General features: G+C 54.2%; 1 protein-coding gene across 2 annotated transcripts in view; it reads left to right on the top strand.

The window, feature by feature from the left end:
• Positions 1-24,946, top strand: part of PKNOX2 (PBX/knotted 1 homeobox 2) — a 257,472-nt gene that overhangs the window by 165,321 nt on the left and 67,205 nt on the right. For both annotated transcript variants that reach the window (XM_081239903.1, XM_081239902.1), the window contains one exon: positions 15,429-15,537. In XM_081239903.1, coding sequence (XP_081096029.1) covers positions 15,451-15,537 — 87 coding nt within the window. In that variant the 5' untranslated portion in view covers positions 15,429-15,450. The remainder of the gene's footprint in view (positions 1-15,428; positions 15,538-24,946) is intronic.

The raw sequence follows: 24,946 nt of genomic DNA, 5'->3' as shown, positions 1-24,946 counted from the left end.
TGGGCATTTTCAGGGTCCTGCTGGGCCAGTAAACCCTAGTGCCCCAGAGCCAGCAGATGTGCTTGGATTTTCTTGGATTGGGTAGAGGGGCTGAGTCCATACGCAGGATTCTGGAAGGAAAAAGGATTAGCTGTATCCCGGTTTGGGAAAGACATTTCTCTCATCAATTGGTTACCATATATTTATCAACGCCCTCTGATTCCTTGAGCAGGGACTTTGGAACAGACCAGCCCAGACTCAGATTCTAGCTCTGCCATTTGCTGGCTGTGGGATTTGGGGCAAGTTACATGACTTAAGTTTTCTAACCGTCACTGTCTTGATGTAACTGGGATAATCACGTTTACCTCACAGGGCTTGTGTGAGGGTGAAAGGCTGTAACTGCCGGATGGCACCTCACGTGAGTCTGGCACCTGGTGGACGCTCAGGAAACCTCAGCTCCGCTCCCAGCCCCTCCCCAATGCGCTCCCTCCTGCCCACAGTGAAGCTGCTTCTTTCCAGCTTCCGTGGACACTAAGGAAGGACGATCCAGTCCAAGCCATCTGCTCCCTGAGCAGCTCCTGAAGTGGACCCCAGCCCTACACACCCCTGCCACCTCTCGGTGGCCTTCTCTGCGGGGCCCTGGCATCAGGCCTCCACTCCAGCCTTCAGCATCTCACAGGCTCCCTTCCTGCCTCTGGCTCTTAGCAAGCCCTCTTCTGGGCGCTAATTCAATGGAGCGACCTTCCATCAGGCCCCACGTATGTTTATCTGTGAGTGAGGGAGGTGGACCAGAGCTCTATGAGGTGCCTTTTAGCCTCGGCATCTGTAATTTTCAGATTTTCCTTCCCCACTTGGCTTTCCCCCCACCGGTTACTTGTGTGTGAAGCTTTCCTCTCCTGGGCAGCTTCATCCAGGCCAGTCTTTGGACTGATGACTTGTAGTCAAGAACGTGCATTCATGACTTGAAACATACAGAAAACAGCTCTCCCCTAGGACAGAAAGAGATCTGCATCTTGCAATAATCTGAGCGAGGGAGACGATCCAGAAGCGGGCCACTTGGTGTAGGGCAGAGGACACAGAGAGGGGCTGCAGATGGGGGTTCCTTGAGGACAGGGACTGCATCTTATTGGTTCGGGTGTTTAGTTGAACACAGTTAAATATTATGTTTTCAATACTGTTCTAAAAACTTGCTTTGTTAACCTAGGCTATATAACGGAGAGTTTTCCAGGTCAAAATAAATAGATCTGCTCCATTATTTTTGACTGCTGCATAGTATTCTAAAAAGCCTCCCTTCTTTCCCACACCTCTACCCACTAGGTTCACCATCCAAAGTTAACCCCTGATGAACAGTTTCTGATTTAGCTGATTTTGTGGCCGCTTATTATGTCATATAATATGCGTCAGTCCTTCTTTTTTTTTTTAAGATATTTTATTTTATTTATTATTTTTTTTGGCTGCTCCACACAGCACATGGGTTCTTAGTTCCCCGTCTAGGGATTGAACCCTCACCCTCTGCAGTGGAAGCACAGAGTCTTAACCACTGGACCGCCAGGGAAGTCCCTCAGTCCCTCTTTTTTAATGTATGTGTTTATTTATGAACTCCCCCCTGTGGAAGCTGGGGAGATGAGCACACGTTCTTCTCCTCCCAATTTGTATTAGTTTGATCACACTATATTTGATATTATTTATTTTTAGTCTATAGCATTATATATAATACAATGCATATATAGTACATAGTGTTATGCTATTTAGTATAATCGACTCTAGGGTGATTATAAGGTGGAAATGTTATTCAGCCACAGAACTACATCGTGTGATTTGACCACAGAAAAGGGAATGGAATCCTGTCATCACCACTTGACTGCTGCCTGGAATCTCCCAGGCCCCCAGGTTGACAGCCACTCCTCATTCCCTCCAGCTGCCTTCCCTCCCATTGGGCTGCTGCTCTATCTTTTTTTCTGTGGTCTTCTTCCTCCGACTTCTTTGTTTTGCTGGAATACCACCTCTAGTTATTTTTATATTGATGGGAGGGAAGTAAACTCTGAGTCTTCACGTGTCCAAAACGGACTTTATCTTGTCTTCGACCTTGACTGATAGAACACAGACCAGGTCCCAAGTTCAACACCTTTTTTCTCATAGATCTTGACGGTGCTACTCCACCACCTTCTTATTTCCAGTCTTGCTGTGAGAATCTACTTTTAGCTTTCCTTCCTTTTTAAAGTTCTGAAATTTCACCACTACGTGCTGAGGCTTGAGATTTTTTTGTTTGCTCCTTTTTTATTTCTCTTCCTTAGCCCTTGGGATCCCTTTGAAGCTGAAGTCACCTATCTTGCTTCATTTCATATCTTTATTTATTCCACTCAGTTGTCTCTGTTTCTTCTTCTGGAACGTCCACTGTCCAGCGCAGAGCCTGGCACGTAGTAGGTGCTCAGTAAATGACTATTGGGTTCTGGTTAGGACGCCGGCTCAACTTGCTGCGTGGACTTGGATGGGATCTCTCCTCTGTATGGGGCAGCGGTCAGACCTGTGATGCTCCGCCAGCCCTCCGGCAATCTGCTCTGGAGCCTTGGGTCCAACACTGCTCCTGAGCTTGGGGAAGAAGCTAAGAATGAGGAGTGAGGGGAAAGCTGAGGTCGAGCTGTAGGGCAGCCGTAGTGGCCAGCCTCCCAAGACAGTTCCCTGAAACCTCAAATTTCTTCAGCATCCCCTGAATGTCCCCGCTGGGGACCTCTCTCCTTGACCTTCCAGATCATTCTTACATGGGCCTTTTCCCCTCTTCATCTCCCTCTGCCCATCTCCTCTACTCTCGACCTTCTCAGCTCACATGCACACACAGCTCCTGTTCCATGAAATGATCCCTCACCATGGCAAGGGCCTCATTAGGTGAGATCCTTTTTTTCACTTTTATGAATTCCAGAACAAAGAGACAGAAGACTTCTCGTCCCAATGCTGCAGAGCAGATGCTCTGACCTGAGACAGCCAGGCCCTAAAAAAGAGGTCAGAGAGGCCTGCTGTTAGCAGGGATCTGCCTCAGCCTGAGACCACCTGTGCCCTTGGGGAGGCATCTTGGACAAGAATTCCCATTTATTCTTCCTCCCCTCCCCAGAGATGGGTTCTGCGAGCAGATGCCTCATGTGCAGCTCCCCTGCCTACCCAGATCCATCTGCTCTGGACAGAATCTCTAGATCTGGGAGTTGAGATGCTGCACTCCTTCTCCCTGAACCGGGCAGATACTGGAAGACCCAGATCAACAAGCGCTCAGATCCCAGAGGGTCATTCTCTAAGTCAGAGCACCCTCATTGGTCCCCCAGGGCCAGAGTCCACTGTGTGAAATTGTCTCCTCCCCACTGCACCCCCCTCCTGTCCTTGTCCTGCCCTGAGAGTTGGGGGTCTGTCTTACTGGTACAAGTAGAGGCACAATCTTGAACTTCAAGTCCACAAAGATTCTGTACTGAAGGCAGGACTCTTTCTTTCCACTGAGACCGTGATGAGAGGGAATGGGTTCTCACTGCAAAGGGCAGAATTAAGGTTTGATGCGCGTGATAATTTTCAGACAAGCTGCTAGTACTCAGAGGTTCTGCGCTAATCTGAAACACTTCTCCTTGGTTGAGTGCAGTGGAAAGGGCCAGCATATGACTAAGTTTTCCCTGTTAGAAACCCGAGAACTATAGACCCTTTTCCAAGGCTGGAGGTTGAAGGGGATAGAGCTTGGCAGGGGACAGCCAGAAGCCAGTGGGAGGTAGAACACAGCTCTGGTCCTCTGCACTTCTGTTTAATTGCTTCCTGCTTCGGAGAGTGTGGGTAAAAACCCCACTACTGGCCTGCGAAGATGTCTTTACTGGTTGCCCTTTCAGAATGCTGCCTGGAACCTCTGGGCTGAGAGAGGAAGGAAGTGACTCTGAAAAGAAGGTTTGCAGGAAAGGGCTTCTGCAGGGGGATAAAGTCAGGACCCAGGTAGATATGACAAGGACTGGATGCTCCCTAAGGATGGGGTGCCCGCAACCTGAAAAAAAGCCAGTGCTGCCCAATTGGACAGGCTTTCCAAAGATAGAGCCAGGTGCCCCTTAACCTGTGAGTCACGGCGTATTTCTCTCCAGAACAGGGACTTCTTTTCAGCTGTGGGTGGTCCCCGGAAAACCATGGGTGGGGTGGGGAGAAAAGGCCAAGCAGAGACAGTCACAGGGAGCCGGCTGACTGCACGCCCCCTTCCACCCGGCCCCGCCCCACCTGGGCCGAAGCTCGGGAAGGAGACACTGCCTGAATCCCAGCCAGTGTGAGTCAGAGCCCTGGCCCCGAGCTGCCTGTGGCGTGTGGTGTCAGGGCACAGACAGCCCCGCCTCCACCCAGCTCCAGTGTCCTGCTCCCACAGCTGAGACACTTGATCAAATTCCCCATTACACACTGCCTTTTACATGCAGTCTTCAACCATGTGTTCCATCATTTCACGTTCGTTCTCGAATTTTGTTCTTTCCCTTCATAATTGAACCCACAGTCCAGTGAGTCCACGATGGAAGCTCAGACCTGCCTCTCTCAGCGATGATGGAAGCATCTCTGTCTTGGTTGCAGCGAGTTTATGAGGCCCTGACTTCTTATCGCTGCTATCAGCACTTTGTTTTCCATCTTCCACTCATTTTTATGCAATAATAAGAGCAAATGCAATACAGTATTTAAATACATTTGCACACACCCTGCTGTCCAAAGCAGACAGGGCTGAAGGAAATGCACGGTGGCTGTTAGGAGGCCTCACCATCTGCAGGCACAAAGTGCGTGCTCGTTAGTGAGGTACAAAAGCCCGAATTTGGCAAACGGGGGACGTTTAGGTGTGTCGATACAATGCGACTCTTGGAAATTCGGGGCATGTAGAAGTGAAGGGCAAGGACTTCGCTGGTGGCGCAGTGCTTGGGACTCCACGCTCCCAGTGCGGGGGGGCCCGGGATCGATCCCTGGTCGAGGGGTTGGATCCCACATGCATGCTGCCACTGGGACTTCGAATGCCACAGCTGAGGAGCCCGCGGGCCGCAACTGGGGGGCCAGCGAGGAGCAACCGGGACCCGGCGCAACCAAATAAATAAATATTTAAAAAAAAAAGAAGTGAAGAGCAGCCCATGTTGGGTGTCCTGACCGCAGATGGTAGTATTTCCACAGTCAGCCTTGGCTTTCTCCTGCTCCATTTCCAGGGCTCTGCCCCTCCGCTGGTGTTCCCACCTCCGCCCCAAGACCTCTAGGTTAACCGTTTAGACCCTGAAATCAGGCCGTGTGTCACATTTGGAAACTCTCAATGTCTCCAAGCCTCAGTGTTCCCATCCTTGAAAGGAGACAACAATCACACCTACACCATATGGTTGTTGGGAAAAATAAACAAGGTTATCTGTGAAAGAAGCTTAGCATAATGCCTGGTGCATGGTGAGGGCTCAGTAAATGGCAGTCGTTAATAATTCTGGGTATCATCTCGCCCTGAGCAAAACTGGCTCCAGGGAAACAAACTCATTCTCACTGAGGTGTAAGTGATTGCTGGGGCTTAAAGATTTATCCGTCCCAGATTTGTTTGTTTGATATTTTAACAGTAAACCAAAGACATTTAATTGTAATTGTATATATATCCAGGCTCTGTAAGGAGGTAGACCTTGTGAAATCATATTGCACAGACTTTTTTCCCCCAGAATGAAATGCAAGGCAAAGCCATGATCTTGTCTGCTGGGGAGCAGAGGGTTCCACGGGCAAGATGGGACGTGGCCGGGAAGTAGTTTTTCCATAACGTAGAAACATGCGTCGTGCTAAATCATGCTACGTGCCCTCCTTCTGCCCAGCGGCAGGGCTCCCAGTGAGAGCACGGTCCAGGAGAGGAAAGTAAAGAAGGCTTCGTGGAGTAGGCTTCTGAGCAAAGTTTTGATGAAGGAAAGGGTGCAGTAGTGTAATATTCAGGGCCTCGCCAGCAGAGAAGCACAGCAAGAGGCGTGGAGGAAACATTTCGCAGGAGGTAGACAGGGCTTGCCTGCTCAGCTGGGGCTCGGGTGGTGATGCCCAGGAATGGACTCGCTGCCCGGCATCACCACCTCTCAGTGGCAGCCTCCATCCTCCCCTTCTCCCCCTCCCCACCGGGGCTGCCTTTCTGAGGGGTCAGGAACACAGAGCCGGCGTACCTGCTCTCGTTCCAAACAGCAGTGAGGACCAAGGGTTGAAGCAGCCCAGCTGGCATCCTTTCATCCCACAAGTTGACCTCATTACTGTGGACTCTACCTGGTCCCCCTACCTTTTTCTCACGAGCTCACCTGGGTCCCCACAGAGACCCAGGGGGAGGACAGCTGTTGGCTGAGTCAGGAAGTATCAGGGATGAGTGGCTTTTCAATGATAAACTGAGCCCAAAGGGCCACTTTGCTTCCACAGCCCTGATTCTTGACCTTTTTTTTTTTTTTTTCTGGAGGCAGTTTAAAAAAATAGAACCAGATATCATCCAGCCAGAGGATGTGGTGCAGTCCTTCTCAGAGAGAAAAGGGGCCTGGCTGACCCTTTTAGCATCCTCTGCTTCCAGGAGAATCTGAGAGCATTGTGGGTGACACACCCGATAGGCACCAGGGTCCCTTACCTCTGTGGACTCCCGCCGACCCAGACCCCTCCCTCCCCTTCTTGGTCCCTCACTTCTCCTGCTCTCCTTCCTCTTCCTGGCCTGGCGCCCAGGGAGTGGCAGCCTCCAAGGCAACTGCCTCCAAGAAGAGAAAGACTGATGGGAGGGAGCAGGCAGGTGGGGCAGCAGAAGCAGAAGCTCTCCTTCCAACTGGGGTCCCCAGCGTCTGAGCTGTTTGTCTGTCTCTGTTGTATTGCGAGCCTCAGGGACCCAGCCCAAGTTGTTTTCTCAGCTCGGTTGCCGTCAGCTCTCAACAAATAATAATAAACCTGGGAATCAGGTTTGTCAAGGGGGATTTCAGTCCCTGGGTTCATTTTTAGATTTGTTTCTCTACACATGTGTGCAGACACGGAGCACGTGACGGGGCCCCAGGGGAGAAGCCCGGGGCTCCCAGCTGCCCTGGCAATCCACCCGCACCGCTCCCACGGCAGAGCTGCAGGGCCCTCCTCTGCCCCGGACCACTAGGGCTGCCTGGATGTTTGAAAGAGAAGAAGAATAACTGAATGAAAGGCCTCAAGCTCTCTCCTTTCTCTGTTCCTCCCCACCTCTCCCACTCATGCTGTTTGGATAGAGATGAAGGGGGCTGGAGATGAAAAAGGGAGGGCAGAGTCCTATCTCCAGGTTCGAGAGTTGCCTGAGGGATGGGCGGGAAGCTGGTCATGGGAGTGGGGAGAGGCTTCAGTGACTGGAACCAGCGATGGCCTCCCGACCCCCATTCTTGGGATGCAGTGACAGGGGAGCGGGTTCCTGGAAAGGGAAAATACGTTCTAAATCGAGCCTCACTGGCCAAAGCAGGACCCAACTGTGGGTGAGTGTGAAGTTTAGGACCAGACTGAGGTGCCTCTGGGGCAGGGTAGCACCTGCTTTAAGGCAGATTGGAGGTGACCGTTAGAGGTCATTGCTGTCATCCCCCTGCCTCCCAGCAGGAGAGGCTGCAAACCGCTTCTCTGTGAGAAGAATGCGGGCTGTGCTTACCCTTATAGCTCGCATGCTTTTTTTTTCTCCCTTTCTGTTTTTTTGTTTTATTTTGTTTAAAGGAACCAAAGGGGGAAAAATTGCCAAGTTGTAAAGTGCTTAAAGAGGAGATGAGAATCTTCATCAGAATGCTAAAAGCTGGAGAGGGAGAGTAATGTGAAAACTCTTGCCTGCTATTTATGGGATTGATTCTCAGATCAAGAAGAAGCAAGCAGTCAGATGAAAGGAATTATTGTTAAGCTCCTCGGTAGGAAGATCTAATGGACAGTTGCCGCTATCAGGGGGAATTAAATTGCTGTTTCAGTTTGTAAAATATATCAGTGGCTTTTTGAAGCCAGAAAAGGTGTGACAGCCAAGGCAGGGAGGAAAGCGGGAGACTCTGTCACTTTCTGGTCTTCGTGTGAGAAGCAAGAGCAGGCAGGAGAGATGCCAGGGCCAGAGCGAGGGCTGCTATCCTAACTCTGACCCTGGTCCATTATTTTTTTATTATTATTTTTTTTTTTTGCGGTACGCGGGCTTCTCACTGTTGTGGCCTCTCCCGTTGCGGAGCACAGGCTCCAGACGCGCAGGCTCAGCGGCCATGGCTCACGGGCCCAGCCGCTCCGCAGCATGTGGGATCTTCCCGGACCGGGGCATGAACCCGCATCCCCTGCATCGGCAGGCGGACACCCAACCACTGCGCCACCAGGGAAGCCCCTGGTCCATTATTTTTTTGAAGCCAAAATGAAAACGAGCTGCACTGGGGGAGTAAAGGAGAGAAAGCTACAGCCCTGACTCTGGGTCCTGATGTGCCGGGGGCCCCCATGAATCAGAGGCAGTGGGCCAGGACGGGGCTTCTCCCTGGGAAACCCAGTCAGGGGTGTGGAGGGTGACTGACATGGGTCTGAGATTCCCAACAGCTCCACCCCACGCCGGGAATGTCACCATGAAGCTCCCCCCACTACACTGTGGACACACTGGGATCCAAGGTGGGGTATAATCCCCTTCCTCCCAGAACTGGGTCTCCCAGTGAGCTCATCCCCAGGTCCGTAAGCGCATAAATGACCCCGTTGACCCGCCCCCACGGGGGATATATTGTTACTCCAGATAAAGAGCAAAGAGCAAAATGGCCTTGGGCACGGGGAGGGGGAGGAGGGGGAGGCCCTTGGACAGGCTGAGGAGGGGGCCTCGCTGGTGGGGCGGTTCACAGTCGGCTCCCACCCCTTCCAAAGACCACATGGTGGCTCAGGGCTGAAGGAGGCGAGAGAGGTGGGGAGAGAGGGTGATTTCCCATCTCGCAGGGAGGCGGAAGCCGGCAGACCTGGTCAAACTCATGCCGGCCCCTGCTGGCTCCTCTGTCTCCTAGAGACCAGCGCCATCACGAGAGGGCGTGACCTGGACCACCTCCCAAGTGGGCTTCTCAGAAAAGTAGTGAAGCACAATCAGAGCAGAGGGCTGTGGGTGGCCAAGGGGCCTGAGTCGCCTACTGTCTTGGTTGTCATCTCTGCTGCTTCTCAAGTCAGCAGAGAATTATTTCCCGCGGAGAGTTCCAAGCAGGAACCGGAGGGGCACCAGGGAAGTGGCCCTTCTGACTGGGACGTTCTGCCAGGACTTGGGCTCTGTGCCTGGTGCAGTGGCCCCCGGAACCCGGGTAATGGGGGAGGTGTGACCTCTTAGCCAGCCAGCCTGCAGCACAGCGAGTGAGCCGGGGATCTGATCCTGAGTGCAAATCCTGCTCAGCTCTTCCCCACCGTCCTTCCTTCAGTGTAGACACAGTTACCCTCCTGGCTCCCATGCCCCTACTGTGAGCCTGGGCTTTTCAGACTAGAGGATTCTCTTTGCCCCCAACACCCTGAGGTCAGAAAGATGGGGCGGGGGAGCAGCATCTGCTAGGCCACGGCATTCCTGTCACCTCGGGCCCTGAGCTTCCACCCAGCTCCCAGAACACTTGCGGTGAAAAGGCCCAGGTCCAGCGCTTGCTGTGCTGTGAGGGTGTGGCTCCTGGGGGCTGGCCCTTTCCCATTCCACAGGACCCTTCACTTCTCCCTCACTTTGAAACACTTCCACCAGACCTCCTCACATTTTGAAGCTTCCCACCCACAGGTGTACCCTCTCTCTCACCTCCATCCTCCCCTCCATCCCCACACTGGCCTCGCCCTTGTCACTTCGATACTGACTCCACGCACCAAGGCTCAGAGACCATCGAGTTCCTTTAGCCACTCAGCTTCTCAGCTGCGGTTTCTAACCCTTACTGGGTTTTGGGAAGAGACCTGGTGTGTGTGTGTGTGTGTGTGTGTGTGCACGCACGCACGCGTGTGTGCGCACGCCTGCGTTTCTTTAGATAAATCCACAGAGTCACATGAAATCAGTGACAGGTTGACACCGTTATTTCAAGATTCATCGCTCTGAGTTGCCAGCAGGGGAGCCGTAGCCAACTCCTTCCCACCACCGACACTTTTTTTTTTCCAGGCATAATTTATAGCAGTGGGGTGAATTTGTTTCCAAAAGATGAATATCACACTATCAGCAACAGCTGCCTCTCGTTCTTATTTGTTTTTAAATTTGACTCAAAGTCCAATCCTCTGTACACATCCGAAGCTGTAAATCCTAAAGCGACTGATTACATGATTTAGTAAACAGGTTATATTATATAATGCAATTAAAGCGGGGCTCCGCGGCGCCACCTACAGGCAGCTTCTGAGAAGGGAGCTGGGCCAGAGACTCATTTTGGACCAGGCTCTCCGCGGAAGGAAAATAAACGGCATTGCGCCAGGCTTGAGGCGGCTGCTCCGGGGGAGAAGCTGAAGCCAGCCAGGTTACTAATGCAGCCTTTTGGTCCCTCCTGCTGAGTTCACGGTGTTATTTCAGCCTCCTGCAAATCTGTCTAGACGTCAGAACCCAGGCCTGGGCAGCTGCTCAGAGTGGCGGACCTGGGGTTGGGGGAGGGGGTGGTAGCCACCTGGGGACTCCTGGGCTGGGGGGACTCGGAGGAGGGCTCCTGGCTCTCTTGGCTTCAGGGGCCTCCTTCCCTCACTCTCAAATGAGGGAGCCTTTGGAGTGGAGCTTCAGATATTTCCATTCTACTCAGCAGAGCTTGTGTTCAGTGCTAACCATGGGCAAAGACTTTCAGAATATTCTGGTGAATTCCCTCATTTTGCAGACCTAGAGAGAAAGTGACTTGTGCAGGTCGCACAGAGAAATGACAGCTGCCTGTGGAATCCAGACTTTTTGACCCTAAGCACAGGCTCTGTCTGATCATGGGAGTTTACAGATGAGGCCCAGACTTCCACAGCCTCTTCTTGCAGCAAGGGAAGGCAAATGATAAAATACTGCTAGTGTGTGTCCAGAAGGGCTCCTAGGGGGCCTCACTGCTGCCTCTTAGCTGCCCTGATGTGGAAGAAAGAAGGGAAGGAGGGAGGGAGGGAGGGAAGGAAGGAGAGCAGACCCAGTGCTCCTTCCCCGACTCCTCTGCCCTGACTTACAGCACTCTTCAGATGAATTAGGCTCTGGGCCCTCAAGGATTCTAACTTCTCCAAAGAGGCTCTGTAAGAGTGGGAAACATTTTTGAAAACCTATCCAGGAGAGGAGAGGAGAGGAGACTTACTTCCCGGGGCTAAGAGAGAAACTGGACCAGAAGCGGGGTGTGGAGAGGGGGAGGGGAAGGGAGGGGTGGATGAAGAAAACAAGACCATCAGAGTGCAAGAGGGTGGAAATGTCCCCCCACCCTATCCTGTGCCAGCCACCCGCCCAGTCTCCAGGCGATGGGCTGGGACAGTGCGGAGCCACAGGGAAGTTGGTCCCTTCATCCCCTCTCCTACCTCAGGCCCTACAGTGGAGGCTCAGCCAGGGTCAGGGAGCAAGAACAGATGCTGTGGGGCTGGTTGGTCCAAGAGTTCCCAATTAGACTTTGTTTCTCATCCTTAAGGCCCTGAGCCCCCAACCCGGCACCCCAGCCCAATTACTTCGGGGCACCGTTAACCCCTGGGTGCCCCAGGCTGTTAATGGAATGTTAATTGGTCTAATGGGTTTCATGTCAACAAGTCCTAATGAGCTCCTTCCTAACGAGCTTGGATCTTTTTTCTAAGCCTGTTTGTCAACACGCTGGCGTTTGGGCTCCACCTGGCTGGGGAGCTGGAGTTGAGGAAAAAGAGGGAGTGGGTGCTCCCGGGGTGCCCCTCCCCTCTTCCTGAGGGGTGTCGTTCAGGCCCCCTCAGCCACCACCAGACTGTGCACACTGCCTTCCTCGGCTCCTAAGCTCTGGAAAATGGCAGTTTTAGCTCCTTTTGAAGATAATGTCAGTGACAAATTACTTTTTCTTGGATATCATTGTGGGGTTGAGTGTTGCATTAGGGTTTTGGTGTTTTTTTTTTTTTCCCTCCTAGCTGCCATATAAGAAAGGTTTTCAACGTTAAAAACAATCTTTTGACGTGGGAAATTTCTCGGTGGTAAATCATTCCTCGTGTGTCCTCCATTTGCGTCTTGGCCGTGCTCCCTCCAGTGCCCTGGTGTCTGGTGACACAGGGCTGGGGCCCCTGGACAGGGCGGAGCAGCCTCCGGCCACAGACAAATGCTCGGAGGCCCTGGACAGGCCTGCTGTGCCCTCCACGCTCCCAAAGAAAGCGCAAAAACGGCAGGTTTCCCCAGAGGCCCGGGTGCCCAGCGATGGCTCAAGGAGTTCCCCGCATCCCAGCTGTGGAGCCTCAGCTCAGAGAAGTCAGATTCCCACGCTCCTCTCGGGGATGGTCCCACATGGACCCTCAGCCCCCCAAGCCCAGCTGGAGGGAGGAAGGAGCGCATGTGCGGGTGAGGGGGCGTGTGAAGAAAAGGGCGAGCTTCCGGAGATGGGCACGGCGTCTCCCCCAGCATCAGGTTACCAGACGCTTCTGTGCCTGAGCAAGCAGGGAAGGAAACTTAAGCCCCTGATGAAAAGGCCTCCTGTTTTCTTGCAGGAGAAGCCCCCAGAGGGCAATGGGGCAGTGGCCTAGTGGCCTGTGGTGACCCCAGAGGGGAGGAGGGGGAGGGGCAAGGGCCATCTGGGTCCTCAGAAAATCGTTCCCGTGGCCTCTGGCCCCTGCTCCACAGTCCAGCAGGCTGCAGACTGACAAATCTCTTCTCAGCCTGGACGGTGGTTGTTTCTGGGTGCAGACTACTCTTAGCCATCTCTCTTTACCCCCAGGCAGGGCAGCTATCCAGCTGTTGCAAGTATTTCTAGGGACAGAGACTCTAAAACGACCCTACCTCCCATTGATTGGACAGTGAACAAAAGAATGCAGCCTAAAGAGTCCTCTTTTTACCCCAGATCCTCCTCATTGAGCCTCCTGTGCTTTGCCTTCGTGAATGACTTTCTCATCCGTGGAATGAGGTACCAAAAGACCCAAACCCAAGGTGGAAGGGAACCAGTTGCCCCTAAAAGGGGAGAAAATCTGCCTCCAGACTCTGCCCCCAGGCTCCCCCTTCTGGAGGCTGCTGGCACTGCAGCCCCTCAGAAGTTCGCTTTTTCCGGCCAAGGAGCATCTAAGATTGATGCTCCCCGGAAGGGATCCTGCATCAGTACCCGTAGGCCTCATCCAAAGTTACCTCATCTACCAGAGTCACAGGAAAGGCTGAGCCTAGCACACCCCTGAAATAACCCTTTTTCCTTTATTCCCTCCGGGTCCAAAAGAGAGAGATTCCACGCCCAATTTAATATCTCAGAAGTCTTCATTCTGGAAGTTCTTTCTGATGTCTCAAGGAGTCTATATCCTCTTCCCTCCCCCCCCCCGAACCCTCTTCACTCCGCTCTTTCCTTCCTTGGGTGTTTTCCACCTCCCAGACAAGACCCAGCCATGAAAATAGGCAGTGGTTCCCCGCCTGTGGAGTTTGGCTTCCCCAGGGCTCCCTTCCGAGCCTCTTTGCAGAAGAAAGCCTGGATCTCGGTACCTAGTGTGTGTGAGACGGGGTGACCCTGGGTGCTTCTGCTGCAAAGACGTCCTGGCGGCCCATCTTCTTTTTTTTTTTTTTTTTTTTGTGGTACGCGGGCCTCTCACTGTTGTGGTCTCTCCTGTTGCGGAGCACAGGCTCCGGACGCGCAGGCCCATTGGCCATGGCTCATGGGCCTAGCCGCTCCGCGGCATGTGGGATCTTCCCGGACCGGGGCACGAACCCGTGTCCCCTGCATTGGCAGGCGGACTCTCAACCACTGCGCCACCAGGGAAGCCCCGGCCCATCTTCTGAAGTGAGGCCCGGGTGGGCGAGGTAGGGGTAGCGGTGGGGCAAAGAGGAATTACCTGCAGTCTCGGCGTTTCAGCACAGGAAAAGGCGTCCCCCCCTGTGCCTTCTCCATGGAAACCTCTGTTCACTTTCTTCTCTCCCGCTGGACCATCACCTCCCTCCCTGGGGGGAAGGCCTTGCCTCCTCTCATCTGTCTCCCCACCCCAGCACAGTTCTTAAACATTCGTTGAGTGAATGTCTGGATTTCCAGTGCTTTCACATGTGCACTTCAGGTCAAAGCACACCTGGTACTTCGGAGACTTGGGTCAGCCAGAGCTGATCTGTCCACCTCTTCCTGAAAAAGAACCAACACAAGACACACACACACACACACACACACACACACACACACACACACACTCCACATAGGGTCCTGGAGACCCTCCCTTTGACTCCCTCAAACTCCCACAGAATTCAGGTATGTGAACATTTTGGAAGACCCTGGGGAGGGTGTGGTGGGAGGACATCAGGTGGGAAGAGGACGGAGCCCCAAGGTCCCCAGGGAGAGGAAGGAAGGAGAGGGATGGTCTGACTGTCATACTCTCAAATGTTGCCCGCTCATCAGCACCCTCCTGTATCAGGCAATTAGCCGTGGTTTCCAGCTCTAAATATTTCAGGGCATCTCCTGCAGCTAAACAGCTCTCTCAGCATTCTGTTTCCTTGGGTGGCACTGCCAGGCTGTCTCCACTTACGCACCACCTTGCGATTCAAGAAGAGACCTTGAGGCCAATGGGGGCAGCTCGCTTACGGGTGATGGGGTGGGGTGGGGGTTGGTACAGTAGAGCAGACGGAACGGGGAGTCTGGAGAGCTTGGGTCCATCCCGGCTTCCCCGGCACTCCCCTCCCCCCCAAACACACACACTTCTCTCCTCTTGGCCTCTGTCTCCGCCTCCGTAAGAGGACCATTTGCTTCGGGCGGCTCTTCTGGCCCCACGTGTGGTTGAACTCTGGGTTGAACCAAGGCCAAGGAAAGTCTTCCAAGAGAATGTGCAGGCACGTCTGTGTGGCCGTGGTCCCTGTTCCCGACCTCCTTCCCTTCCTGGAACACCTCCCGGTGGTCGCCCTAGGGTACTTGCTCCACCCTCGAGTCTGAGGAGGAACCAGCGCCCCCACGTCCCTCTCCACCACTAGGGGGCGTCGTGAGCACACCTGGGGGGTTAGTGTGGTGCTGGCAGACCCTGGGGACAGGGAGGGGGGATCTGGAACCGTGAGGGCTGAGGCTTCTGCCCCGAGGGTGCAGGTGGCAGCTCCGGGAGGCCTGGGGAAGGGAAAGCACCCTTGACCGTGGGGTGCCCTCATGGCCGCCAACCCCCCTGAGCTGCCACCAGCCAAGTCCCGCCACCCCCCCAGGCCAGAGCTGGTACTGAACAAAGCAGGGGTGCGGGTGCACAGGTTGTTTTACATGTGATGTGAACAGTGTTTCTTGCAAGTCAGCGGAGCGCAGCAAGCCTCACCCCACCCAGGCTTCTCCCCTTAACTCTCGTTCGTCCCCCACAAAGGGCTTCCAGCCCTTGCTGTATCCAGTCAGTCCTGGTGGCCCAGCCTGGGAGCACGTCCAGCCGCTGGTCCCTGGGGCTCCCTGCGCTCAGCTATTAACGGTGCGGCCCCGTTTCTCCCGCCACAGATCCTCCATGTGAATCCATCCCATGATGCAACATGCCTCCCCAGCCCCCGCTCTGACGATGATGGCCACGCAGAATGTCCCTCCCCCTCCCTACCAGGACAGCCCACAGGTGAGTGCGACTGACCGCCGGGAGGGGTGTGGTGGCCTTCCGGGGGCGGAGGGCAGGGCCAGGCCTCCCTCAGCTCTTCCCCTGCCCGGCCTGGGGCGCCTCTCTGAGAGAGCCCGGCGAAGCCAGACCCCTGAAGGGAGTCACGCACTTGGCAACGCCCTGGGTTCAGATCCCACCTGAGGAGCCGTCACCGGCATGGAGGACCGTGGCACCCCAGGGTGCTGCACCTAGTCATGGTCCTGTGCCACCCACTCCCACCCCCGCTCACTGCTCAGAGCAGACGTCAGACAGACACACTGAACCCCTCACTCGGGGAGACCCAGGTACAGGTAAATCAAGTCTGCCTCTAGAGCGTTTGGGGAAAACTCTTGATCAGAGGTTTCCTCTGCCAGATCGCCCTCGTCACTGGTCTCTGCCTGCCTGTTGGAGGAATCTCCCTTCTCTTCAGGACTCTGTCAGCTTTTATCCAGAAAAAGGCCAGGACTGTTTCTCTACACTCTCCCATCCTTTCCTCGGGTTCCCAGTTTCCATCCCTCAGCTCAGACACGGCAGACCCCGCCCAAGCTCTTCTGAGACTCCCAGGCTGGCTGCACCTCCTGCAGGCCACCCTGTCTTGCTGTTCTCTTCTCTCCTCCTCTGGAAGCCTGGCCCAGCTTCTGTGGGTTGCTCTCTGGCAGTCCTTGAGACCAGTCACTTCTGATCTTTGCTCCCACGTGCACGCCTTCCCTCCACGCTTGGTTCTTTGAGACTCAGAGTTCATCGTGAGGCTGTGCGTTCACAGAAGCCTCCACCTTCGCACTTCCCTATTTTCTCAATTATTATTAATTGAGGACCTATAATGTGAAATGCAGCCAGCTAGAATATTCCTTCATTCATTTCACAAATGTGCAGTGAGCCCCTACTGTGTGCCAGGCCGTCATTCTCATTCTTTCTCCATCGCCGGTCTTCGCCCTGCTCTGCTATCCCTCGCTCTTTAGGGTTTCAGACACAGCCTTTCTCCTGACAACAGGGAAGCTCTGTGCCGTATGGAAAGGACACGAAGACGCAGACCCAGGGTGCATCACTTGAGGTCCTGTGGCCCTGACCCCCGCGGCCTGGTGTGAGCATACGGTGCTGCCCTATCCATCCCGTTATCCACCCGTGAAATGACCGCTTTATGGGGTGCCCGGCACGCGGACCCCCACTGACTCCTACCCCTGTATAAGTGCAGAAGCACTGACCTTTGAGCACATGTCCTTTTGTCCCACCCCCGACCCCGCTCCCACGTTTCAACTCCGTGCTCCTTCCTGGGCCCTCCCCACCCTGACCTCAGCTTCAGCAGACCCTCTGTTCACGTCAGGAGCTCTCCACAAACGACGTTGGGTTGGACTTGGCATTTGTACAGTTCCTCTGTTTGAAAGCTTCCAGGTGTGCAGCTGTGTCAGGGCCTTGCCCTCTGTAATCAGCACCAAGTCGGCCTGGACCAGTGGAGACCTAGGAACGTAAGGGCCATAATGGGGGACAAGCACCATCCTTGCTCAGTAGACCAGACCCATCTGCTGTCTGCTCAGGCAGTGTTGGGGAACCTGGGGTACTGATGAAGAGGCTGGAACATCAGCTCCATTTCTTCTGCAGCTGGATGCTGCTCCCCGAGCTCCACAGTGGGACTGGGGGATGGCAACCGGGACACTGCCTGTGTTTAGCAGGTGGTAGGTGCCAAGGCCCACACTCCCATCCCCAAGGCTCAGGGACAGACCAGGGTAGGGCCAAGAGGTCAGAGAGCACTGGATTGGCACAGCTGGTGGCGGCTGCCTCTCTGCCTCCGGCCCCACCCCCTGTTTTGCCTTCCTGGACAGCTGGGAGAAGTTTGGGGTTGGTGGGCATTAGCAGGAGAGCTGCAGCGAGGGCCTGTGTTGTCCAAAAATGCTGATCCGGGTGCAGTGAAGTAGAGAAACCTAATTTAACTCTCAGCGTACAGCTGAGGAGTCATCCATCCCAGCTGCCGAGGGAGGTGGGGAGGTGGGATTGCAGCCCTAAGGCGCTCAGCACCCCCGGAAGCCACCACTGTGGTGCTCTAGCCTTTTGGGGGAGGAAGGAAGGCTCCAGTCCCCCATCCAAGACCTCAGAGCAGAAGCCCAGCGCAGGGGCTGTCCCAAGGCTCTCTTCCCTGAGGAGCCACCAGAACCTCCCCATCGAAAATACTCACATATACAGCCAAGGAATAATTTGTTCCGGGGATGCCACACATCTCCCTGTAACCCCAGCGGTCCAGGAATGAAGTCTCAGTGTCCATGGTAAAGTGACCAGGCCAAGGCCTGGGGTCTTTATGGCCTCGGCTAGTCCGCTAGGCTGTGGCTAGATTCCCATGGGCCTTCCTTGAGCCATACTGGTTCCCAAGGAAACTGACCAGGATGGGGGGGATCATGGGGAGAACTGAGGGCATGGACGGGATGGGCGGGGCGGAGGACGTGGGAGAGGTCTGCAGGGCAGAGTCTTCTGACTCACGGGGAAGGGCTGTTCTCTCCAGAGTGCTAGACTTGGAGGCCAGCTGGCTTTCGGGGCACCCTTCTCCCCACTCTTTGGGGCTTCTAGGAGTGGCTGCCACATGGGAATGTCTTCCATGCGAATTTTCTGCTGGGGAACTTGCTCTTCCTCCTGCCTTCTTCCCTTTGTGCTGTCAGAGGCTGAGCCCCGCTTCTCAGGCGAAGCTCATCGTCCTGGCGAATCAGCCGCTCTTTGACACTCAGTGTTCTCAGGAAAGCCCGGCCCAGTAGGAGTGTGGGCCAGGCACACAGGGGAATCACTTCCTAAACGGGGCTCTCTGGAGGGGATCCCCCGCTTCCTCTTCATTCCTTCAGGTCTAATCTCATTACTTTTGGACCCAGTATGACTTGCTTCATCAAGGCCTGGACTGCTGAGCACATCTCTTTATCACCTCCTCAGAAACCCGGTTTCTGCCACGGGTAGAAATGGACAGTCTCTGCTACAAAGTCCCCAAAATGAAAAAGGAAGGGAGAAGCAGGGCCCTTCCTCTGAGACCCATGCAGTCGTTTTAATAATGTTCCCGTTGTGCTAAGGGCTAGCAATACCGAGCATAATCTATTCAAATGCACAGGAGAATCTCACTTTGGAAAATTAGGAATCTGCATTAAAAAATTCCCAAGCCCCGGACCTTCTTTATAATAAATTAGAATTTTTTTCAAGGCAAGTTCTTAACTTGGCAATTTCATTTTTGAAGTTTGGGGAATAAAGTTATTAAAAATGAAGGAGGCTTTTTCTTCTTCCCATTTTAGTCCAGAAGCATTAATGGTTATGGCCCTGTGCTATTTGGGCACAAGCCAAGTGGTATGACAGCTAAGCAGCTTCTGGCCCCTCAGTTCTGTTCCAGTCCGTCCCTGGGGACACTCCATGATTACTTGTAAGGATGTCACTCTGTGTTTATTGTACACTAAAGGCAGATCGTAAGTTTAGAAAATACAGAAGCAACAACCCACTGGAGCCCTTCCTGTGGCCTGCTTCCTCCTTCCGGTGGCTCCCTGTTAAATACTATCAGTCACAGCGCCCTCTGCTGTCCACCTCCTGTACCTCAATTCCGGCATGATGCACCTGAGTCCTTGATCCAGACCCTCACTTTATGCCCCAAGAGGTAGGGCAAGTCGCGGGGACTATGGGAATTCTACGATGATAGTTTAGTGAAAACATTGTCTCCAGGGAGACCTGGATATGAGCTAGGCGTGTGGTCCCTCCATTCAGTGCCTACATCACTCTTCCGTTCCTTTGCATCTCTGCCTCAGCCGGGCCATCTGTCACCTGGATTTTCCCAATCCCTCCTCTCACCACCCCAGTGCGCCTCCCCTGATCCTGATGGGATCCTCTGCTATTGTCCCCCTCTCCCGGCAAGTGCCACTCCAGTCTCCTTCCCAGAATGTCCGTGGTAACACCACCACCCTCTCACGTCGTCCATGCACTCTCTCCACCTCTGAAATGTCATTCAGGTTCTCCCATTTCCTGTAACACTCCATGGGCAACACCACGCACCAAGCAGAGTTCTCCCTCTGTAGCTCCACCAGCAATTTTAGGAAACTGTTAGGTTTACTGGAGAAGGCAGCTTCCCTACCCTCACCTTAAACACCCCCCTCCGCACAACATGCACAAACTGCTATCAGTAACCTCCCCCTACTCTTCCACACACACAGACACATACCTGCTGTTCCACAAATACCTTTGCCCTTGGCTTCTAGGCAAGACAAACATTTTATCTGGTCTATACGTGTATGTATTCAGCGCTTAGTGTTCCTCTGTCTGCGTGTCCCCAGCATGTTGGCCGCGTGAGCATTTGACTAGAAAGCAGAAATCCTAGTGGGATCCAGTCTGAGCCACTAGGCACAGCCCCCTGTGAATGTGGGCACTCAGTTCGCAGTTTGGATTAGGAACCAACTGCTAGGCAAGTAGCTGGGTGCTTACATAGCATGGCTTAATGATAGGTGATATTAAAAGGGTTCTGGCAATTCACCAAGGATGCAGCCTCCTTATTGACCAGAGGGAGGCAAGAAAGGCAAAACTCTCAGTTCAGGACCAGTATGGGAAGCTCACTTCAGAAGGAAGTCAAGCGCTTGCTTGGGACCCTCCGTCCCCCCGCATCCTCCTGCACCCCTCAGAGCCAGGAGAACGGTGTTCAGGACCGCAGGACGCTGTGCTTGGAGATACCCATCTTGTACCAGGAAGGCTAAGGCTGGGCCAGCTGTGCCGGGGGGAGGTCAGACCCGTCTCTCTTGCCCTCTGAGTGCCTTCTTTCCCTCCCTGTCCCGGCATCATTCCCCCTCTGCACGGAGCCAGGGGAGCAGACATCTGGGGAAGCTGGATGGGCTTTGATCAGTTATTAGGATCCCCATGCTGGTTTCATTAACCGGAGGGGGAGGGGGAGGGGGCTGGGGCCCCTGGCTGTGAATCCCGCCCCCCTTTCCAGGCCATGCAGCTGGGACGGGCAGAAGCGGGTTCAGATGTTTTCACACTTTACATTCCTCTCATCCCTTTAAGGGCTGGAGCCCCCTGCCTCGAAGGGCCTCCTGCTCAGCTGCTGGTGAGGCGCATTGGCTCTGCAGTAATAGAGTTAATTCCACAGCTTTGAGAGTCCCCCTAAGCCTTTTCTGTGGCTGTGATTGACGGCTCCCTCTGCCCCTGGGGCCAACACCCCAGGGACGCTATGGGTGACCTGCCTTCCCTCACTTTGACTCATCAAAACGGACTCTTCTCTTTCTTTTTTATTTTCTGCTGGGCCTTTCTTCTCTCTGTGCACAGTAACCTCTCTCTCTGGCCTGCTTGGGCCACCCATGTGTTTAAACTGGACGTGTCCCTCAACTCCAGCTCACTCCAGACCTGGATTCTTCAGCGTGGCAAAGGCAAAAATAGCCTTTGGGTCTGACTGTGGGGCCTTATGCCTCATTTAGGAGACAGTGGACTAGGAACAGGACTTTGCTAGAAGAAACACTCGCTCTCATGGCCTTGTTTAGGGTTTTTATTTGATGAACTTCCTACCTGAATTCTTACATTTACCAAAAAAAACCACAGACATTTTATTGTCTATCTTCTTGCCTCCAAGCAGGATGAGTGCTTTAAACAGCTACAAAAATAGTTAATGGCCCAAGTAGACAAAGCTTAAAATAAATCAGGAACAGGTGATCCATCAGCAGCAGGCCTAAGGAGCTGGAACCCGCTTTGCCCCCCTTTCTGGTTGATCTCCTAGGAGCTCTGGTGCCTGCGTAGCCGGGCAGGAGGGGGATGGGTGAGCACGGCCCTCGGTGCGGTGCGTGTTGTCTTTGGAGTCTGTGGTCTGGAGGAGGAAGCGTGGGCTGACTCAACTCAGTGCGGTAGAAATTCAGGAATCCAGGCCTATCCCACTGCACTGCTGATGAATTATACAAATTTGGACAAGTAATTACAGCACTATTTCTTTCATTCACTCAGCCATTTCATAAACATCAGGTGCTTTCTGTGGGTCTTGCAGACCCTGTGCCACGTGCCGGGGACACAGAATTAATAGTTCCCGCCCTAAGGGAGCTTATTTGGGGCCATTCTGCATCGGTAAAATGGGAATCACTTCTGCCCTCCCTGCCTCACCGGGTTGTTGAGAGTGTGGGTATGAAAAGTACAATGGTGTTTTCCAGCTTTCTTTCACCCATGACCCTGACATTGATTTTTTCACTCTATCTTCTGTACGTCTCCAGTAGCCAAGATTGGATTGAACTTTAATTACTGTCCTTTGTATTGGGAACACAATAGGCATATCAAGTATGTGTTTCTAGCTGTAAACACACTCCCTTACACACTTACACAAACATACTGGAACTCACTGGTGTGGGACTCTTATACAAGCGAGGGGTCCTCCAGAGATGGATGGGAAAGATGGGGGGCAGACAGTGCCCAGGAAAATGCACGAAGCTGGGAGGTGAAAGACTTGGATCCCAGTCCACAGCCTTCGTCCCTTTAGCCACGGGTCAGCAACCCCCAGAAGTGCAGGCAGGGTGGCAAACATTTTCAAGCCTCATTTTGTAAACCACCGCCTACAAACCCTTTTAAGTTAATTGAGTGCTTAGGACCCCCATTTTACACCACGAAGTAACTTTCCTGTGGTTTATTCTATCTGGTCGGTCCTGGGATGAGAATGCAGGTGACCCGGGCCTGCTGTTCCAGGAGCTCTTTCAGCGAAATCGGGCTGCGCTTCTCTGCCTCCAGCCCTTCCTGTCCCTGGGCTGGCTGGGTTGGGGGGTGTTTGGAGGAGCCGTGGTTGACTCCTCTCCATTCTGGGTCCCTGAGCCTTTTAACACATCACTCTCTCATTTCCTCATCCAGTCGTTCATGCAGTCATTTAACAAACATGCTGGGACTCCATGGGAGCCAGGCATGATGACGGGAGCTGGGAATCCAGTCCACTCAGGGAGACAGACAATGAGGGCCCGAAGTGTTACGGGGTTTAAGGTTTGACTCACAGGCAGATAAGGCAGGGGTCCAGGCTACCTGGGCGGGGGGTGTGGAGGATTGGGAAAGCCTTCCTGGGAGAGCTGATGCTCCCTCCAGCCGAGTCTTGAAAGAGGGGTAGGTTTGCATGTGATGGGGGTTGGGGGGGGCGGGGTGGGGAGGCAGGGACATGTCCTGCTTAGGCAGCCCCGGATGCAAAGGCATAAAGATGTAAAGCATCGGGCGGGTTCAGGCACCCACACGCAGGAGGGTCTGCTGGGGTGCAGGCAAGGGGTGGGGTGCTATACCAGAGACAAGGCTGAGCCCGTGAGCAGGTCCCGGCCTGGGGCGCCCTGTGGGCTGTGCCCTCCCCCAAAAACCATCCGTTGTGCCCCCCACCTGTTCAGGCCAAAACTGATATTTACTAAATAGCTTCAAATAGGCCAAACCTGACCTCATCCCAGGTCCTTGGACTCTGTCCTGGTTGCGAGGAAACCAGATCTGGCCCTACTGGCTTGCCCTGGCCCTGCAGGGAGCGTCAGGCCCCCCCACCCCCCACCCCCGCCGGCAGGCCCAGCCCAGCCCAGCCCTGTTGGAGCCTCAGCGGCCCCTAGTGGGCAGGGCCTGTGCAGCCCCCCACGTTCTCAGAACACAAGGCTTCCCTGGCCTGGTGGGCCGGCTCTAGGGATGGGCAACCCGCACCTGCCAGGTCATAAGAGGGGGTGTCCCCTTAGGAGGGGTGTCTGTGCTGAGTCATGCTGGCAAGGTGCAGACCTAGGTTGCCCAGGGTTTGCAGAAAGGACCCGTGGGAGGTGCATGGATGTACGTGTCGTAAAGAGCAGGGCTGCTGCAGGGGGACAGGTGTACGCAGGGGGACATGGGAGGTGTAGGTGCCAGGGTGTCTGGGGCCGGGTGTGGACAGGCAGTGGGGTTTGGATTCAGAGGACAGGGCTAGCAAAAAGAAGCATTAAAAATGCTTAGAAACCAAGATTCACTGAGCCTCCAGGGTGCGCAATAATGTACCCTCACATATAGTCACTGTAGGCCTGGCAAGAGGTATTATTAGCTCCATTTTTACCTGAGAGGGAAACTGAGGCTCAGAGGAACTGAATCATTTGTCCGAGGTGACATCGCTAGTGATGGGTAATGTCTCCTTCCACGATACCACGGCCCCTCTCCCTATGCCGGGGCCCACGCCTCGCCCACTTCTCTGGGTGCTTATGGGAGAGAGGGTTCCTTCAGCAGGGTCAGGACTCCCAGGGCAGCGCAGGTAGTGGAAGCAAAAGTGGCCAACTGGAGTGTGGGCCGCAGGCTGCTGGCTGCAGGGATTATGTTAACGGTACCCACCATAGCTGAGTACCTATGAAGGCCCGCTGCTCTGCATACAGTATCTCATTTAATGCGAACTACCCTGCACCTTATGTATGACTACTCCCAATGTATAGATGAGGACCCTGGATCAGAAAGATTGACCAGCTCTGGGCTGGATGCCCACCACTCCCAATAAATATGCGGTCGGGGACTGTGACTTCTCTGTTGTGGCCTGAGGCATGCAGGGTCAAGAAGGTCAATCTGCAGCTGAAAAGGTATCAATGGATGGGAAGGCCCACCCACGCCACACCAGTCATCCCTGCATCCCGTAGGTGCTGTGGACACTCTGTCTCAGACTCTGGGGCTGCAACTGGGGCTACAACAGATGTGGTCCCTGCCCTCCAGGATCCCACAATCTAGTGGGGGGAGAGGCAAGTGGGCAGACGTGGCTGAATGGTGTCCTCAGGGCCTGGAAGCCCAGAGCAGAGGGCCCTGACCCGTAGCTGATGCTCAGCCACATCCACTGAAGGAGACAGCCATCCTCACGACAGTGGTGAGAGGTCGGGAGCGTCAGTGCCATTTCACAGATGAGCAAACTGAAACCCGGAAAGGCAAGGTTGCATGTCCAAGGTCGGCTAGCAGCGAGTGGCAAAGGCGGGAATCCGTTCTATCTGATGCCAGTGTCTCATGCACACTCCCTCCCTGGGGCGCTAGAAAGACCCTGGCAGTGTCCCCCATCTGAGCCACCTGCTCCCACCTCCCAGGAGCAGAAGGGAGGAGCTCTCCGTGGCAGCTGGCGGAAGGCGGCCGCTGCAGGTCCGTGCGCCCTGAAGCTTGAAGCCCTGCGCGGTCAGGGACGTGAACACAGTAGCACTGAGCCACCGTCAATTAACAAACCACCCTGCTCTTCCTACTTGGGTTCCACCGGAAGCACCGTTTCTGGCACAACCAGTGTTTGGGGAGCTGATCTGTGAGGTCTGTTGGGGGCTGGGGAGATGGGGGCCGGCAACAGGATAGGTGGGCTGGAGGGAGACCCAGAGCGTGATGCTGGGGAGTGACACTCCATCTGACGCTAGTGCCCTTCCTCTCCTGCCCCTTTCCACCCAGGGGGAAAGTCTTCCTATTCTCCTCTTCAAAGAAAAGTTAATTAAATACGATCACTCCC

Source organism: Mesoplodon bidens (assembly GCF_964165515.1).
Source record: "Mesoplodon bidens genome assembly, chromosome: 7".
Classification (NCBI taxonomy): domain Eukaryota; kingdom Metazoa; phylum Chordata; class Mammalia; order Artiodactyla; family Ziphiidae; genus Mesoplodon; species Mesoplodon bidens.
This window is presented reverse-complemented; position numbering and strand designations above follow the sequence as displayed.